This window comes from Tachyglossus aculeatus, chromosome 2 (genome assembly GCF_015852505.1).
Source record: "Tachyglossus aculeatus isolate mTacAcu1 chromosome 2, mTacAcu1.pri, whole genome shotgun sequence".
Lineage (NCBI taxonomy): Eukaryota > Metazoa > Chordata > Mammalia > Monotremata > Tachyglossidae > Tachyglossus > Tachyglossus aculeatus.
Window position 1 is genome coordinate 88,617,734 of NC_052067.1, and position 21,031 is coordinate 88,638,764.

Below are 21,031 nucleotides of genomic sequence, written 5' to 3' on the forward strand. Positions count from 1 at the left end.
CTTCCCAGACTAAAATCCCCTTTTCCTCAGCTCCCCCTCTTCCCCACATCACCCTGACTCACTCCCTTTGCTCTACCCTCCCTCCCGCCCCACAGCAATTGTGTATATATGTACATATCTATAATTCCATTTATTTATATTAATGCCTGTTTACATGTTTTGATGAGTACATATCTATAATTCTATTTATTTATATTGATGCCTGTTTACTTATTTTGATGTCTGTCTTCCCCCTTTCTGGACTGTGAGCCCACTGTGGACAGGGATTGTCTCTATTGGTGAATTGTACTTTCCAAGCTCTTAGTACAGTGCTCTGCACTTAATAAGTGCTCAATAAATGTGATTGAATGAATGAACGAATCAATATTTTCAGAGGAAATACACACCACTAAGCGTGGAAATATCTTATTAGAGATTGTTTCTTTGAGGATACTTGTTAGGCACATACTACACATCAAGCACGGTTTTAAGCAGCTTGGGGGTAGGTACAAGTTAATTAGGTCAGACTCAGTTCCTGTCCCACGTGAGGGCTCACAGTCTTAAGTAGGAGGGAGAACAGGTATTGAATCCCCATTTGCAGTTGAGGAGGCTGAGGCACAGAGAAGTTAAGTGACTTGCCCAAGGTCACACAGCAAACAACTGGCAGAGCAATTGACAGAGCTGGTATTAAAACCCAGATCCTCTGACTCCCAGGCCATTAATCTTTCCACTAGGCTACAGTGCTTCTCTAGCGAGCCATCTAACTTCCCAGTGTAATTGTCATTGAAAAGCCAAAGAGTCTGGGGGAGAAAATGAATATATAAACAGAACCCCAAACTGACAACAATGTTCTTATTTATTTGGCTTTTTTATGAATTGTTATCCAAACTCAGCTCTGAGAGGAAATTGATTAGGACAGCTTCCCATTCTGACAGAGCCAGTAGCTGAAATTTTAAACCAACTGCAGTAACAGCACATAAATACCTTGGGAAGACCTATTCTGGTTACCTGGGAAAAGAGTCTGATGGCTAATTCTACACAAACCAAGGGAAAGAAAGAGAAAAATCTCCATAGATTTTTCAGAATAGAATGTATCTTTCTTCACCGTGCAGACTCAGTCTAGTGAGAGAATATGCCATTTTTCTGTAAGAGCGCAAGTGCCTATTTCAAATCTCTGAACATATTACAGAAGGGCCCTTGGTTAGTACAGTCTAAGTATTCCCCAAAGGACACATTTTATTAAAAACCAGGTTTTCATTATTATTGGATTTGCAATTTACACAATTTGGGAATTTCTTCATCATAAAATTGAGTTTTAAGGTATTGAGGTTCCTTTACCATTGGATTTCCTGGCACCAAGAATGTTTAAAGGACAAAAGGTTATATCTTTGAACTATTTATGTTTCTTTGGTTTCTATGGAACTAAAGCATTACCTAGAAATGTATCCACTTTTTCATTTTGGATGTTATTTGAATCACCCAAGAAGCTTGGTAAGACTTTTTTGTACCTTGTTTCATCACAGTAATAGTCCATCAAGACAAGATAGCTTGTCTTGTTAATGAAAACCAGAACTGATGAATCTATTTGATGGCACAGTTAGTTTGTGTTGCATAACAGAGCTGGGAAAGGTGTCAAGCCCTTAAAACAGCAAATGCCAGAAGCATACCTGAATATCAAATAAATATCTTTGGTGGCCCATGAGGAAGTTAAAATTGACATATTTAGGAATTGGTGGTATAAAAAAATATAATTGGCATTGGTCCTGGAACAAAATAAATTTCAGAGTCTACATCATTCCCTGAACATCCTCACATATAACAGTCCTGGCTCTTCTTTACAGCTACTGGTTTTTAATTTGCTAGCCAAAAATAAATACATAAATAATTTGAAAAGCCAACTCAAAGCTCTGAGTTAATTGTGATAGAAATTAATTGGAAATTTTGATATCAACCACCTCAGCTCCAATTGATATGAGGATTAGTCACCAAGAGGAGGAATGGGAGATGAATCAACAATTATCCATAATCCCATTATGAAAGTTTAATCATAATTAATTTGGAAATACTGATTAATTGCTGGCATGCTTCTCTCATTTAAGAGGGGAGGAAAAGTTTAACATCCTCAGTAGGAATAGAACAAAATAGTCCAATCAATGGCTAACCTCACTTGATGGCTGACAGGGGGTTCAGGTGATGAAGTGAAACTTTCATACCGACAGTTTTTAATTTGGATGAACACATGATTAACAGGCACAGAATATGGGACTGATTCTTTGTATGGTAATTAAGGGGAGGCCTTCCAGAGTCTTACCCTCCTAAGGGACTCCTGAATGTCTGGATATATCACATAAAACTTTGATTAAAGAGCACTTTTCTTTTTTTTCCAAAATGTGTGTTTAAGTTCATACTGCCAAAGGGACATTTTGAAACACAAAATAGTTGCTTGTAGAAAAGATTCCATTTCCCGAATCCCGGTTATAGCTTGTTAAAACAACAGAGAATATTTTCCACTCCCAAAAGTGTATTTATATTGTCCTACCTAATGGGAAGCACCATGGCCTGGTGGCAAGAGCACGGGCTTGGGAGTCAGGGGTCGTGGTTTTTAATCCCGGCTCCACCACTTGTCTGCTGCGTGACCTTGGGCAAGTAACTTAAATTTTCTGTACCTGTTACCTCATCTGTAAAATGGGGATGAAGAGTGTGAGCCTCCTGTGGGACAGGGACTGTGTCCAATCTGATTAACCTTGTATCTACTCCTCCAGGGCTTAGAACAGTGCTTGGCACGTAGTAAGCATATAACAAATGACATAATTATTATTATTATTACTCTCCCACACACTTAGCACAGTGCCCCATACCCAGTAAGCACTCAGTAAATACGACTGAATGATAGATTGGCTCCTGAGATAGACTGGAGCCAAATTTGATGTCTTACATATCAACTAAGGCAGGTTCTCCCTCTTTCATGCACTGTGTGCATCCCTGTATTTTAATTTAGCAGATAAGGAAAGGGTGCACTCATACATAGGAAGGAGTCCTCATGTACTCCAGAAAGGACAAAGAGGTACTAAACATTGCCTTAATTTACCTCCCCACCCCCCACCAACACACAAACACAAACACACACACACACACACACACACACACAGCCTATCTGCTCATACATCTGCTATGGGATTCTACCACCTTGGGCTCAGTCCTCTCTCAACTAACCCATCTTCCACCCATGATACTCTAGCACTGCTCCACAGTGCTCCCACTGCCCAGGCCCTGGCCTCCTTCTTCTCTTTCCCACTCTCCCCAAGAATGAGGAAACAACATGCAGAGGCAATGAGCAACAAGTCTGCAGATCCATTTTGAAGTGATAGAAGATACCTGTGGACCACCCCCTTCTTCTCAACACGCTATCTGACCTTGGCTTCATTCACAGACTCCGTCCTCTCCTGGTTCTCCTCTTACCTCTCCGCTCGTTCTTTCTCAGTCTCTTTTGCAGGCTCCTCCTCCCCCTCCCATCCTCTTACTGTGGGGGTTCCCCAAGGTTCAGTGCTTGGTCCCCTTCTGTTCTCGATCTACACACACTCCCTTGGTGACCTCATTCGCTCCCACGGCTTCAACTATCATCTCTACGCTGATGACACCCAGATCTACATCTCTGCCCCTGCTCTCTCCCCCTCTCTCCAGGCTCGCATCTCCTCCTGCCTTCAGGACATCTCCATTTGGATGTCTGCCCGCCACCTAAAGCTCAATATGTCGAAGACTGAACTCCTTGTCTTCCCTCCCAAACCTTGCCCTCTCCCTGACTTTCCCATCTCTGTTGACGACACTACCATCCTTCCCGTCTCACGAGCCCGCAACCTTGGTGTCATCCTCGACTCCGCTCTCTCATTTACCCCTCACATCCAAGCCGTGACCAAAACCTGCCGGTCTCAGCTCCACAACATTGCCAAGATCCGCCCTTTCCTCTCCATCCCAACCGCTACCCTGCTCATTCAAGCTCTCATCCTATCCCGTCTGGACTACTGCATCAGCCTTCTCTGTGATCTCCCATCCTCGTGTCTCTCTCCACTTCAATCCATACTTCATGCTGCTGCCCAGATTATCTTTGTCCAGAAACGCTCTGGGCATATTACTCCCCTCCTCAAAAATCTCCAGTGGCTACCAATCAATCTGCGCATCAGGCAGAAACTCCTCACCCTGGGCTTCAAGGCTCTCCATCACCTCGCCCCCTCCTACCTCACCTCCCTTCTCTCCTTCTCCAGCCCAGCCCGCACCCTCCGCTCCTCTGCCGCTGATCTCACCGTACCTCACTCTCGCCTGTCCCGCCATCGACCCCCGGCCCACGTCATCCCCCGGGCCTGGAATGCCCTCCCTCTGCCCATCCGCCAAGCTACCTCTCTTCCTCCCTTCAAGGTCCTGCTGAGAGCTCACCTCCTCCAGGAGGCCTTCCCAGACTGAGCCCCTTCCTTCCTCTCCCCCTCGTCCCCCTCTCCATCCCCCACATTTACCTCCTTCCCTTCCCCACAGCACCTGTATATATGTATATATGTTTGTACATATTTATTACTCTATTTATTTATTTATTTTATTTGTACATATCTATTCTATTTATTTTATTTTTTTTTTGTTAGTATGTTTGGTTTTGTTCTCTGTCTCCCCCTTTTAGACTGTGAGCCCACTGTTGGGTAGGGATTGTCTCTATATGTTACCAATTTGTACTTCCCAAGTGCTTAGTACAGTGTTCTGCACATAGTAAGCGCTCAATAAATACGATTGATGATGATGATACCTACGGTACGGAATGCTGCTGTTCTGATTGCAGATACGACACTGTGGATTTCTCACAGGCTGCCCAGGGACATGCTCGACCAGCTTGCAGTACATTTCAGAGTTCCGTTCTCCACATGTAGCGTTGGTGGTGATGATGGCATTAGTGGCAAGATTCAGCACGGCGGGAAATAAACCTATGAATAACACATGAAGAGTACCATTAGGGCTGAAACAAAGGGGTTTACATTCTTGTAATTAGCATTTCCAACCAATATATTTTTCCAAAAATCAAGTAATCAACAGTACATGCTCCTAAGACTTTGACCAATAGAAAAGAGTTCTCCTGGGTGGTTACCCAAGTACTTTTTCATATTTTTAATTGACATGAACTCCCATGTTTGTCTATTTATCCTTCTATTATTCTGCTTAGAGCAGCTGTAACATTGTTTCTTTCTACTCTACCAACTATTTGCAAATTATTTATGCTGTCCAGTCTCCATCACTAAATTGTAAGCTCCCTGTGGAAGGAATTTTACCTACTCTTCCAATGAAAGAGTCCCAAGAAATGCTTTCAAATTTCATCCAGTATCTTCTGTGATTTTCAATTTGGATGCTATTCAAATATATCTATAGCTATATGTTTCTGGTGATTTTACGTTATTCTCCTTGACTATTGCATGAATTCATATGAGCAATTCTTCACTATCACAGCTTTTTGGGGTATTTTAATTCCCCTCTGCCCTAAAATGATCCAAAATGGTCCTAAAATGATCCAAAATGGTCCTGAGAAAACACATCCAGAATGAGAATCAACAATATCCACTTTCTGTGTGCAGAGCACTGGGCTAAGTGTTTGCAGAACATATAAAATATGCAAAAGATGTGATCTCTATTTCTGAAGATCTTAAAATCTAGTAATTAATTATTCAGGGAGTCAATGCAGGAAAACAATGTATGAGGACACATTTTATAGATAGCCATACAACTCCTTTCCCACAGAATGTGTTAAATCAAATTCAGCTGGTATAAACAGTGCCTACAAAATATGTATGCAGAGCATTGATACTGGGATTTCAATCCAGAAAAATTAAACAGTGATTGTTTCATGTAGGGAAATCTGTTATGAAACAGCCTCAACAACTATCCCCTGAAAAAGGGTGCAGAGAGGATGAAAATGGAAATCACTCTGGGAAAAATGAACTATATTCATGGTAAGTATTAAAGATACATGCACAGTGCTTGAATACAGGTCCAAGTAACTTTACCACAGTAAATACCCTTAACCCAATTCCTGCCCTGTTGGAGTTTCTCATTTGGGAAGCAGTGTGGCCTAGTATATAGAGCACAGGCCTGAGAGTCAGAGATCCTGGGTTCTAATCCCAGCTCTGCCACTTGTTGGCTGCGTGACCTTGGACAAGTCACTTCATTTCTCTGCACCTCAGTTATCTCATCTGTGAAATGGGGATTAAGACTGTGTGTCCTATGTGGGACAAGGACTGTGACCAACATTCATTCATTCAATCGTATTTATTGAGTGCTTACTGTGTGCAGTGGGCTCACAGTCTAGAAACATAATTATCTAGTATCTATCCCAGTCCTTAGTACAGTGCCTGGCACACTGTAAATTAACAAATACCACAATTGTTATCATTATTGTTATTCTAATCTAAATCTACCTGTTTCCTAGAATATCTAGCACATCCTTGAACTTCCTCCATTGGTTGGTCATTATCTCTCCTTTTCAGCCTATCCTTGCAATTTGAATTAATTTACACTGGTAATATACTGGTTCTTCTCTGACACCAAGATAGTGACTCTTACTTGTTTAAAAAACCATGAAATGTATACTGCTAGAATGAGGATCCCAATTAGTAACTACCTTGCTCAATTTCTACAGTTCATCAATATCTGGGATTTTATTGAATGTACGGAATGCTGTTGTGCAGTATTACAAATTTATTTTGTTTTAAAATTCCTGAGTGAGAATGGGCTATATTTTTATTCAAAACTGCCAGTGGCATTTATTGTTATCTAAAATACAGCTACTTGGTTAAGATTGTTTTTTTTTTCCAATAAGGCAAATTGTGAACAACTATAGAGTTACTACATTGATTTACAGACTCATTCTTTTATGCCTCTGAGTTCATATAACGTTAATAGCATAAAAGACAGTGATAACTTTGCTCTAACCACTTACTCTGCATTGTTTAGTATCAAAATTAATCACATTGCAACCTGGTGTCAGAAAAGCTAAAGACAATGAGAAGGAAAGTACATGGAAACAGAAAAGAGGTTTTCTTTAACATTAAAGAAGGTGATATTGTTGTATGTCTACAGGTTTTGTGTATGTGTGTGCATGTGTGTGTAAGAAAAATATCCTTAATGATAATATGTATGGATTATAAGGTCATTTTCACTCTTCTGAATTATCAACATATATGGAAATTAAAGAGTCATTTGTTATTCCATTACAGAGGTACTATCAGACATTCTCAAAAGCAATTTATGTTGAGTTTAAATAAGAAGCAGTCCTATCACTGTCATTGACTTACTGGTTCCCAAGCTTAGAGCAAGAGGAGAGCACAGAAGATTGAGTAACATAATGTGGATGCATTTCTTCAGCCCCTACTCTACTATTGCAAGTGGCCACCAAACCAGAGTGGCAGATCACCAATTAAACAGTCCTCTAAAAAATGTGATCCAACAGAAATCCTGGTGGCTATATGCTGATGAGTCTCTCAGTTATATGGAAAATACTGGCACTTAAATGCAACCTGTATAAGGACATATAACACAGGTTGTGAAATCCAGTTTCACTAATCTATGGGAGCTATTTGAAGAAGTCACTCAGCAAGAGGTTCATAGGTGGTCTCCGTGGGTTCAGTTTTAAATGACCTTTGACATAGGTCAACATCAGAAACTCTTCTAAAACAAAAAGACTATATAATTGGAAAGTGTGTTCTATTTGGATAGGAAACTGGGAACGGTGGTGATAGACTGTCAATGAAATTTGAATCGGATCATTTATGCATCTTTGACCAGCCCAATTCACAGACTTTTATGGAATAAATTTGTTTCATCTCTGCAAGAGGTAATTTGGATTACTTCAGACTACTGTTTATTTTAGGAGATTGGATGAGAATCTGGAACACCATTCAATCCATCCCTCTGCCTCCAAGCAAGTTGCCCTTCAACTGATCCCTTAAAGAAAGACCTATATTTGCAATTCATTGAAAAATTTAATAGTTTTCACCAACAGAAAATCATTTCTTGCAGCAAATTGACATCCCTTGTTCTACACTCTAAGCCAGGAGTGGGTAACATATGAAGTGCAGGTCATATTTCACACACTGCATGATTTAATCTGGCTCAGGAGCTGGATATGGTTCACAGCATTGCACGACCCCAAGAACACTAAATGTGTGCCTTACTGATTATATTCACTATGGGCTCAGAGTCAGGAAGCAGCCACACTGGCTGGAAGTGACTGCATTTCAGGAGCTTAAACTATTTCCCCTGACTCTGATTTTCACTACCGATTGACTTACAGCCACTTGACAAATATTCTAAGTGGTCCACAGTTAAAAACAGTTGTTCACCTTAGACTTATTTATTTTTCAAAGGTGATGAAGAACAGATATCATTTACTGAACACTGAGTGCATTGCACTGTACAAAGCACAACACAAAAAATGTGATACATTTCTGGCCCACAAAGAGCTCACACTCTAATGGGGGAGACCGACACCATAAAAAATTATGCATTAATCATTAAGCACTTACTACATGCCAAGCACTCTACCTAAAAATATTTCCAGAGTAATCAAAATAAATAACAATGTACAATCAATAGCACTGTAGTATGTGCTTGTACTGAATCAGTAATAATAATAATAATTGATGTCTGTCAATTATTATTATTATTATTAACAATAATAATAATAATAATAATAATGAAAGCTGTTATGTGTTTACTATGTACCAAGCACTGTTCTAAGCACTGGGGTAGATACAAGTTAATTAGGTTGTCCCACGTGGGGCTCAAAGTCTTAATCCCATTTTACAGATGAGGTAACTGAGGCAGAGAGAAATTAAATGACTTGCCCAAATTCACACAGCTGACAAGTGGAGGAGCCAGAATTAGAACCCATGACCTCTGACTCTCAAGCCCATGCTCTTTCCACTAAGCCACACTGTGAAGTCTGTCTCCCCCATTCTAGACTGCTAGCCCACTGTGGGCAGGGATTGTCTCTCCGTTGCTGAATTGTACTTTTCAAATGCTTAGTACAGTGCTTGGCACACAGTAAGTGCTCAATAAATGTGATTGATGAGTGAATGAATAATTATGGTATTAAGTGCTTACTATGTGCCAAGTACTGTTCTAAGTGCTGGGGTAGATACAAGGTAATCAGGTTGTCATCCAAAGGTCTCAGTCTTAATCCCCATTTTATAGATGAGGTAACTGTAACCCTAACCCTCTTCAACTTTTGAGCTGCCTTCAATAGTGTGAACCACCCCCTTCTCCTGGAATTATCTAATCTTGGCTTCACTGACAATGTCCTCTCCTGGTCCTCGTCCTCCTCCTCCTCCTCAAAACCTTCCATGAACATGTTGTGCCTTTCCAAAATTATTCAGAAGAATGAACTAATAATGAACCCCATAGTGGTTTGTTCTAACTAAAACCTATTAGGCAGACTGGGTCCCAAAACATATTGGGCTCACTTCTTCTAATCAAAATATGATTCACCATATTTGTTAGAAGTCTTCACAATTTTCAACTCAAAATGTAATAATTTTAATATTTCACTAATTCAAAAAAAGAATAGAGCATTTAAGCATGTGTCATGAAGAGCACTCACAAAATATATTGTCAATTTCATTAATGTTTTAGCCCCATTAACAAACTTCCCACCTCACTTAAAACTTTGCGAAGCACTGCTGTCCTTACCCAATCCTGTCCTCTAGATTTTCATTTTTGTCTCATTAGTCCTCATACGAAAGCTACTTTGACACTTGAAATCGATTTTTCTTTCCCCAATTTCCTCATATAATGGTTCTATAGCTGACTAACAGTGTTAGTCAGACCAGTCCATAGATATCACTATTGATTCAGCAGATGGCAGAAAGCCCTTTCAGAAGGGCACACAACAAAGGCAACATGTACCTTCTGCTGTGTTTGGATTCTGCACATTGATTATAACCACCCAAACTGTTTGCAATGAAGTCTTGCAGAAATGTACCTTTTTTTATTTTGAAATTTTCTCACAACGATCAGCACCCTTTTTGTAACATGCAGCTCAGGCACCAAAATTTCCCTTGCTAGTTTACTCTAAGACCCCCTCACCTCTTCAGAGACAAAGAGAAAACTGTCTGAGAATCTCTCACATTTCATACTGGTTTTCCTAGTCCATAGGGTACTTTGAAATGCTCAGGGAAGTAAGCAGGATTGTTTGCCACCAAATCGGCATCATGAAGACAAAAGAGAACATGTCATTTTAAAATGTTCTAAGACATCACTGGAAGATAAAGAAATACTTGTCTGTTGTAAAACTAAACTGTGCCACTGTGTGGGAACACAGTGGGTATATTAAAAAAAACTGGGACAAAACAAAATGTTGCTGAAAAAGAATAGTTTCCAGCTGTGAACCACAGGAAGTAACTTAATACACTCGATCCACGATGCAGATGAAGAGTTTTATAGAACTGGAAAATAAGTCCAATTTGAAGTAATAACTGTCCAGACACAATAAGGTTTGCAGTCCGGAAAAAAATGATGCTAAACTCATTTGTTCAGAAGCAAACAAAGCTGAGAGGGTATTTAGTATTGTCCAGTTCATGTCTCCTGGCCTTAAAGTTTTGTTATGTGCTGTTACTAAGTTCTGCCCTTCATGGGTCCCAAAGATGACAGTGTTTTAAATGACTTGTTTGGCCTCCTTTTTGTATAACCAAACAGCTTACTTTCCTCTCTGAAGGGGCTTACAAAATATGTTTATCCTCCTCGAAAGAACTGCATTTAAATTTAAAGAATTTGGACTAGTACCAAAAGGAGGGAAAAAAATCAGATACCTGCTGCTGCCTCTGGTGCTTATCAGAAAAAGGCTGCTTTAAGAAGCAAATGAGGGATAGGTCTCATATTTCTTAGTTGAAAGAGTTTCTGATTCATTCCCACTTTTGTTTTTAGCTCAAACTTGTTTTGCACTTAGCTTTTCGCATTCAAACTGAAATCTTCAAGCAGGCAAATGAAAGTGTACCTAAAAGTGCAACGAACTGAGTTCATCCCAGGGGATTCAGGGACAAATCGCATACCCTCCAGAGAAACAAAGGAGAGTGGATTATTCTCTTCCATTCATTCATTCAATCGTATTTATTGTGCACTTACTGTGGGCAGAGCACTGTACTAAGAGCTACAGTTTTGCCACTGGTGCAATCTCCACTGTTCCAAGCTAAATCTAGAATAGCTTCCAAAATTACAGTGCCTTCCACTGGAAATGCACCTCCCATTCCCACCTCTGAGATGTCTCATAAACTCTGTAAGTACAGGGGAGAGGTGGCTTTTCCAGAAAAACAGCATGGCCTAGGGGATATAGCACAGGCCTGGGAATCATTAGGACCTCGGTTCTAATCCCGGCTCTGCCACTTGTCTGCTGTGGGACCTGGAGCAAGTCCCTTAACTTCTCTGGGCCTCAGTTACCTCATCTGTAAAATGGGAATCAAGATTGTGAGCCCCATGTGGGATATGGACTGTGTCCAACCGGATTAGGGTGAATTCACTCCAGCCCATAGTACAATGCCTGGCACATAGTAACTGCTTAACACATATCATTTTTTAAAAAAATCCACAAGCATACATAACCCTCCTGAACCCAAAGTAACCAGGACTTTGGTGGTCGCACCTACCTCCTCATCAGACAGGAACTGCTTACCATCAACTTTAAAGCACTTAATCAGATATTCCCCTCCTACTTTCCCCCCTCTATGCTGTATCCCCCTCTAGACTGTAAGCTCATAGTGGTCAGAGAATGTGTCTGTTTATTGTTGTATTGTACTCTCCCAAGTGCTCAGTACAATGCTCTGCACACAGTAAGCACTCAGTAAATATGAGAAGCAGCGTGGCTAAGTGGAAAGAACACGGACTTTGGAGTCAGCGGTCATGGGTTCAAATCCCAGCTCCACCACTGGTCAGCTGTGTGACTTTGGGCAAGTCACTTAGCTTCTCTGAGACTCAGTTATCTCATCTGTAAAATGGGGATGAAGACTGTGAGCCCCCTGTGGGGCAACCTGATCACCTTGTAACCACCCCAGTGCTTAGAACATTGCTTTGCACATAGTAAGCTCTTAATAAATGTCATTATTATCATTATTATTATTATTGTTATTATGAGTGACTGAGAAGCAGCATGGCTCAGTGGAAGGAGCATGGGTTTGGGAGTCAGAGGTCATGAGTTCTAATCCCAGCTCCCCCACGTCTGCTGTGTGACCTTGGGCAAGTCACTTAACTTCTCTGAGACTCAGTTACCTCATCTGTAAAATGGGGGTTAAGCCTGTGAGCCCCACGTGGGACAACATGATCACCTTGTATCCTCCCCAGCACTTAGAACAGTGCTTCGAACACAGTAAGAGCTTAACAAATGCCATCATCATTATTATTATTACCTTTACTCACTGATATCCTACTATAACCCAGCCCACACACTTCACTCCTCTAAAGCCAACCTATTCATTGCATCTTGGTCTTGTCTATCTCACTACCAACCCCTGGACCATTTATAACAGTGTTGGTAGACACATTCCCTATCCGCAGTGATCTCGCAGTCTAGAGGAGGGGACAGACATCAATATAAATTACAGATATGTAAACAAGCACTGTGGATAGGATAGGGGAGAAAAGAGCATGCTTGAAAGCAGTGGGGAAAAAGCCTTTGGAAAGCAAAGAGTGGAATATGGAAGTCAGGGAGGGAAAATGGGAAGGGGCAAGTCTTTGAGAAGGTGCGAAGGGATAGTTTGGATGCGCAAGTGGAGGGGCTGGATTTTGAGAGAAGGCAGGAGAGCTCCTCTTGAGATACTACTGGGAAAGATGGGAAAGTTGAAGAAGGTGCAGGAGGAGGTAGGTACTGGAGAGGAGCAGGGGAGATTTTAAGGAAATCACACCTGATAGTTTCGATTTTCTCAATGAAGAAGGTAGCCAGGACATTGGGGAAAGAGAAGGGAGGGCAGGAGATGGGGGATTGAGGAGGTAATTAAGCATCTGGAACAACTGATGAGGGAAATGGGCATGGGTGTCATTAAGGATGGAGAAATAATTTTTTCCAGGCAGAGGAGAGGGCAGAATTAAAGCACACAAGAATGAACTTGAGGTGGACAAGGTAGGCCAGATTTCCTATGCAGTTGGATCTCTACCTTTAAAACACTTGATATTCACTTCATCCTCAGACCCCAAACACTACTGTACATAGCTTTAATTTATTTTAATGTCTGCCCTCCCCTCTAGGCTGTAGGCTCACTGTGGGCAGGAAACGTGTCTATGCACTCTCTTGCATTGTACCCCCCACCTCCAAGTACTTAGGAGAGTGCTCTGCATGCTCTAAGTGCTCAATAAATATCACAGATTTACCACTATGGTATATAGCGTGTGAAGGCATTTCATATTTTTCTAGAGGCCCTGGAATGGATCCTAATTTCTAACATGTTAACCTATGGGAAATGTACCCCACAATACAGTGTTTCTTAATACATGATGATGATGATGATGATGGCATTTATTAAGCACTTACTACGTGCAAAGCACTGTTCTATGTGCTGGGGAGGTTACAAGGTGATCAGGTTGTCCCACGGGGGGCTCACAATCTTAATCCCCATTTTCCAGATGAGGTAACAGGCACAGAGAAGTGAAGTGACTTGCCCAAAATCACACAGCTGACAACTGGCGGAGCCGGGATTTGAACCCCTGACCTCTGACTCCAAAGCTCTGGCTCTTTCCACTAAGCCACACTGCTTATCAAGGAACAACCTAGCTGTATCAAGGTTATGGCTGTATTTTTAATTTCCAAATGCAAGGAACACTGATCAAGACCATTTTTTTTTATTTCATCCAGAAGGTGCTCATAGGTTATGTTACAAGGATGTGCATCAGTGCAAAGTAAGTGAGGTCAAGAGCCAAAAATGGGCCTTGATAATTGATACATTAAAGGGAAATACAGTACTTTTTGATAACTGTGTGATTTCAAAAGCTTTTTCTTTCATAGCGTAAGTGCCATTAGAATAGTTACCTGCTCCATCCTTAGCTAAAATCAGGGTTCATTTTCTAAAGATGCTCACATGCACACATCCCATACCCTTCCAGACCTTCCTTTCTCACAACCAATCCTATATATTTTCTCTAGAAATGCCTCACCTCAATCCTCTAATATTATCATTTTGCTGAGTGATACCCACTCTTTTATATGGGAAAAGACTTAAAATGTCCACATTTCTTTTGACCTGTATTAAAGTTGCCATTAAAAAGAATTATTTACTCGGCGACATGGATGGAATATCGGAAGGGAGCTGATTGTAGTGCCGCCTCCCAACTGTTTCATACAATGTGAAAGGATGTTTTGTGATTTCACCGAGCTCTTGCAGGTTTTGGAGCAACCCCAACTGACAGAAGATGACTCTTCTCTCTGGAAATAACTGTTTCACAGCAAAATTGCTGGGCTTACTTCAAAGTAAGACTTGACAGTATTTGTAGCAAAACACTTTGTTCTATAACAGCTGTTATCACAGACACAAATACATAGGTATAATGACAAAATCCTCAGTTTTCTCATGTAAATAAGTGAAAATGGTACAGTAATTTTGCCTAGTGCTTCTAATAATATTATTCTGCATTTATGTAACACTTTTCCTTATAAAATCAGTTGCTTTGTTAGTGTTCAACTAAACTTTCACACATGTATTTTCTGTCCTGTCATATCTTCCAACCTACTGAGAAGTCTGATAACTACCAAGCTGGAAAATTGAGGCTTAAAAAATTAATTTAATCTGCATCTCCTGCAAAATAATCACTAATTGGATAATTGCAAAATGTTTTTCATTTTATATTTTGTTGACAAAATAGGTAAATAATAATAATAATAATTATGGTATTTGTTAAGCACTTACTTTGTACCAAGCACTGTGCTAAGCACTTGGGTAGAGCCAAGATCATCAGGTCAATATAAGTAATCAATGTTTGTGACTATATTTACAGGGGCATGAATCTAGGTTGTGTTTGAATATCCTTAAGCATCTGATTTGAGACATATTTTAAGGCAATTTATCTCATAAAGACTATTTCCTTTTCTTTTCCTGAAATTTAATATTGATTGAAAAATCTATGAGAATCTAATTATTGAACCTGACCCTGCTTTTCCTGAGCATACATTTCCAAAGACTAGAAATTAGCAATTGATGCAACCCATACTGAAACATCATTTTCTTATCACTCCCACGTCATTCATTGAAAAATCACCCCCGAATCCCCAAATGCTTAAGCTGTAATGATAATAATAATAATTGTGATATTCTTAAATGCTATGTTCTAGAGACTGTATTTAGTGTTGGTATAGATATAAGGCAATTGGGTTGGACACAGTTACTGTCCCATATAGGGCTCTTGGTCTTATTCCCCATTTTACAGATGAGGTAACAGAGGCACAGAGAACAACAACAACAGTGATGGCATTTATTAAGCACTTATTATGTGCAAAGCACTATTCTAAGCACTGTGGAGGTTACAAGGTGATCAGGTTGTCCCATGGGGGGCTCACAGTCTTAATCCCCATTTTATAGATGAGGTAACTGAGGCACAAAGAAGTTAAGCGACTTGCCCAAAGTCACACAGCTGACAATTGGTGGAGCTGGGATTTGAACCCATGACCTCTGACTCCAAAGCCCATGCTCTTTCCACTGAGCTACGCGAAGTCACAAAGCAGACATGTGGAGGAGCCGGGATTAGAACCCATGAACTCCTCTGTTCTCCAGCTTCATGCTTTATCCACTAGACTGATCTGTACATTTTTAAAGATAGCATCTGATGGAAAGATCTACTTATAGGAAAGAGTAGGGCAAGAAAAAGTGATACGAGCTATAAAACTCATGACTTATTTTTATTTATATCTTTGTTATTTCTAAAAAAGAAAATAGTTGATTGTTTTGAGGCTGCTAGACCCTCTGGAAAATATATAAAATTCCTGCAGGATGAAAGGCAAAACTCTATAATGAAATCAAAGAAATTTCTCATTCAAGTTGACAAAAATTACCTTACAATTTAAAAATATTCCAACAACATTAAAGAAATGTAGATTCATATCTACCGCCTCTACGTTGATATACTGAAAACTACATCTCCTCCCCTGATCTCTCTCCCTTTCTCCAGGCTCACATTTCCTCCTGCCTTCAAGATATCTCTACTTGGATGTACTCCGATCACTTCAAACTTAATATGTCCAAAACAGAGCTCCTTACCTTCCCACCCAAACCCTATCCTCCTCTTGACTTTCCCATCACTGTAGACGACACCACCATCCTTCTTGTGTCACAAGCTCATAACCTTGGTGTTATCCTTGAATCTTCTCCCTCATCCAACGTACATATTCAGTCCATCACTAAATCCTGTCAGTACCAGCTTCACAACATAGGTAAAACCTGCCATTTCCTCTCCATCCAAACCGCTATCACATTTCTACAATCACTCATCCTATCTCACCTAGATTACTACATCAGCCTCCTTGCTGACCTCTCAGCCTCCTGTCTCTCTCCATTCCAGACCATACTTCACTCTGCTGATAGGAGCATTTTTCTACAAAAACGTTCAGGACATAATAATAATAATGTTGGTATTTGTTAAGTGCTTACTATGTGCCAAGCACTGTTCTAAGAGCTGGGGGGGATACAAGGTAATCAATGTTGTCCCACGTGGAGCTCACAGTCTTAATCCCCATTTTCCAGATGAGGGAACTGAGGCACAGAGAAGTTAAGTGATTCTCCCAAAGTCTCATAGATGACAAGTGGTGGAGGCAGGATTAGAACCCATGACCTCTGACTCCCAAGCCCGAGTTCTTGCCACTGAGCCACACTGCTTCGCTGTTACTCCGCTCCTCAAAAAAAACCTCCAGTGGTTGCCTATCCACCTCTGCATCAAACAAAAACTTTTCATCAATGCCCCCTCCTATCTCACCTCACTTCTCTCATTTTACAACCCAGCCCACACACTCCACTTCTCTAGTGTTAACCTTCTCACTGTGCCTCAATCTCACCTGTCTCGCCACCAACCCCGAGCCCACGGCCTGCCTCTGGCCTTACTGAAGGCATATTCCTCCAAGAGGCCTTCTCAGACTAAACCCCACTTTTCCTCATCTCCCACACCCTTCTGAATCACCCTGACTTGCTCCCTTTGTTCTTCACCACTCCCAGCCCCATAGCACTTTTGTACATACCTGTAACTTATTTGTATTGAGTCTGTCTCCTCCCTCTAGACTTTAAGATCCTTGTGGTCAGACAATGTGCCTGTTTATTGTTGTATTGTACTCTTCCAAGAGCTTAGTGCAGTGTTATGCACATAGTAAGCACTCAGTAAATACGACTGAATGAATGAAAATAGGCAGACTCGGATTTTTTCTGATACTCAATCATTTTTCAAAAGTGAAGGTCCTAAGGGAATGTTACTGCAAAATCCTTCCAGTATTTTCTTTTGCATATTTTTTTCCCCAGTTTTGAGCAGATGGATGTCAACCCACCAATGACTGTCTAACGTTGGTGAGAATATGCGCACAAAAGTATACAACTTAATACGCAATGGGCTCCTTCAGATAAACACTGAAAGACATCTGGCTCCAAAAATTTGCAAAAATCAATTTGGTGTTATTCTAAATCTGTGCTGCTTTTCATAAATATCATATTGTATCAGCATCTGTTGATATGTCTGAGGCAAAGAGTAATGTCATAAAATCATGCCAAAGTCTAGTTTCCATTTTTTATGGTGTTTGTTAAGCACTTACTATGTTATGTGTCAAGCACTGTTCTAAGCACTTGGGTAGATACAAGTTAATCAGGTTGGACACAATCCCTGTCCTACATAGGGCTCACAGTCTAAGGAGGGAGAACGTACTGAATTCCCATTTTACTGTTGAGGAAACTGAGGCACAGAGATGTTGTCAGTCAATCATATTTATTGAGGACTGAGTGCAGAGCACTGTACAAAAACCTTGAGAGGGTACAGAATAACAATGTAACAGACACATTACCTGCCCACAGTTTGACTTGCCCAAGGTCACACTGCAGTTGGATAGGAATTGTCTCTACCTGTTGCTGAATTGTACTTTCCAAGCACTTAGTACGGTGCTCTGCACACAGTAACTGCTCAATAAATACAAATGAATGAGTGAATGAATGAATGAAATGGTAGAGGCAGGATTGGAATCCAGGTCTTCTGACTCGCAGACCCATGCTCTTTCCACTAGGCTTTGCTGCTTCCCATTTGTACCTCAATGATGCACTGTGGCCTGAAACTTAACCCAGCCCAATATTGACTTATATTTTATGAAAGGGATGGAATCTACCTGCAACTAACTGTTGGACAGTGATAGTTCTTCATCATCATCATCAATCGTATTTATTGAGCGCTTACTGTGTGCAGAGCACTGTACTAAGCACTTGGGAAGTACAAATTGGCAACATATAGAGACAGTCCCTACCCAACAGTGGGCTCACAGTCTAAAAGGGGGAGACAGAGAACAAAACCAAACATACTAACAAAATAGTTGTCCTATTAGAGTCAGGAACACCGGCAACAAATGCTAACAGTGAAGAATTCCTCAAGATTGGGGGTCCAGTGGTCTATGCAACCAGTATTAGTTCTTCAAAAACAACTCAGATCCAAGAACTAGTTTCAGCAAAGCAAGCAAAAGTTATTGACCTCTTGAATGCTCTTTCAAAATTTCCCATTTGTCAGTGTTATTAGATCATAATTGAAGTAGCGTGGGCTAGTGGAAAGAGCACAGGCCTGAGAGACAGAGGACCTGAGTCCTAATCCTGGCTCTGCCACTTGTCTGCTGTATGATCTTGGACAACATACTTATCTGTTCCTCAGTTACCCCATCTGTTAAATGGGGATTAAGATGGTGAGTTCCATGGAGGATATGGTCTGCATCCAACCTGATTATCTTGTATCTAGCCCAGAACTTAGTACAGTGCCTGGCACACAATAAGCATTTATATAACATAGAAAGACAAAATGTGTAATGTCCCTGAGGGCAGAGACTGTGTTGTTTATAGCAGTCCTCTGCACTGAGCAGGTGCTCAATAAATGTTGTTAATGATCATAATAAATATGCTGACCACCAAATCAAGGAATTTTCCTCATCGATGAAGAAGCCATGTGACCCAGTGGACTACCACAGCATTCATTCATTCATTCAGTTGTATTTACTGAGCGCTTAGTATGTGCAGGGCACTGTACTAAGCACAGCACCAATGAAGCTGCCAATGATTCCATCTTCATTGCCAAGTTGGGGGCAGGGGGTGTATCTGTGAAGGCAGCAACTACATTTCACCGATCTTCTATATGTACTTATCACTATCGAGGATGAAGACATACATAATAATAATAATGATAGCATTTATTAAGTGCTTACTACATGCAAAGCACTGTTCTAAGCACTGGGGAGGTTAACAAAGTGATCGGTTTGTCCCACGGGGGGCTCACAGTCTTCATCCTCATTTTACAGATGAGGTAGCTGAGGCCCAGAGAAGTTAAGTGGCTTGCCCAAAGTCACACAGCTGACAAGTGGTGGAGCCGGTATTTGAACCCATGACCTCTGGCTCCCAAGCCCGGGCTCTTTCCACCGAGCCACACTGCTTCTCTTCTGTATACATGTCATACAGAGACTACCAAGATGAGAAGAAAATCTCACTCCCACTTTGGAGAAATCACTACCACAACAAAGTCATAAAGAACAGTAAAGCAAAAAAAAAAAAGTTGCTTGGATCTGATGACACGCCCACATAAATCTACAGTCTATGAAGGAACTTAAAAATGTAACATCTACATAGTCCTTTTTTTCCCTAGAAAGTGTAGAATACTGAAGAAATGCCACATGCCTTTAAAGATGTTGCCAAAACCACTATTTCAAGAAAAAGATGGAAAAAAAACAATGCAAAAATATAAAATAATCTCATTATTAAATTGCAAAGTTTTGGAGGTATCACATATTGTATATCTGTCTATCCCCAACCCATGAGACTGGAATAGTGCTTTGCAAATGGTGGTGTTCAATCAATATTGTTAAAGGTGATGAATCTTGCAGGCAGTGGAGGGCAGAGAAGTCTAGCCAGAAAGAATCCTTCTGGAACAGACATTCACATAATACTGAAATCACAATATGTCTCCAGAACAGAACACAGCAGAACAGACATAATTTTGCAATCCTATAAATCCCAGAGAATGGGAAGGGGACACTATCAGCGCTTAGAACGGTGCCAACGCTTAGAACAGTGCTTTGCACATAGTAAGTGCTTAATAAATGCCATCATTATTATCATTTCCCCACTGCTATCTTAAGACCTACAGAAGCATTCAACCCAATTTAGTCAGTCAGGCAATTGTATTTATTGAGCGCTTACTGTATGTCACATACTTTAAACACTTGGGAGAGTACAATTTAACAATATGGCAGACACGTTCCTTGTCCACAATGAGCTTACAGTCTAGAGGACTGTACAAACTTGGAATCTGGCAAATACTGAATAATTTTGACTGGCCGGAGAAGTTCACTAAAATCTCAATTCCATGGTGATGTATTGAGTAAGAACTGGTGGAATAAGGCAAGAAAGCATAGTTCTCTACACACAGTAAGTACTCAAATTCCATTGATGAAGGAAGTACACTGAGTCATTCTTGTTCAACTTATTCTATACTTCCTTTTAGGGGTTTGCAGTAAGGGACCTGAAAGCTGGTGTCACATCATGCTTCTGATCCACCAGAACCTCTTCTAACTCAGTAGGCAATATCAACATCATCAATAACCCTGAAGGCAGCCATCTAGGTGTTGGGTTTCTTCATTGAGAAGTAGATAATTTATTACCTATATCATCTAAAAATATAATTTATTTACTTACAGAATTCAACTATTTACAAATAAGCCACTCATTACTCTGTACTTGGCTCATTTTGATGGTTTCTGCTCTCAAGTTATACCAGAGTCATTTCAACTGTGGAATTTGTATGCACCTGGAATATATGCATGATAATGAGGATGGACACAATCCAT

General features: G+C 40.6%; 1 protein-coding gene across 1 annotated transcript in view; it reads right to left on the bottom strand.

Annotated features, from left to right (window-relative positions):
• The window catches only part of LAMA2 (laminin subunit alpha 2), a 633,073-nt gene that overhangs the window by 487,779 nt on the left and 124,263 nt on the right, over positions 1-21,031 (bottom strand). The window contains exon 2 of the mRNA XM_038760171.1: positions 4,770-4,940. Coding sequence (XP_038616099.1) covers positions 4,770-4,940 — 171 coding nt within the window. The remainder of the gene's footprint in view (positions 1-4,769; positions 4,941-21,031) is intronic.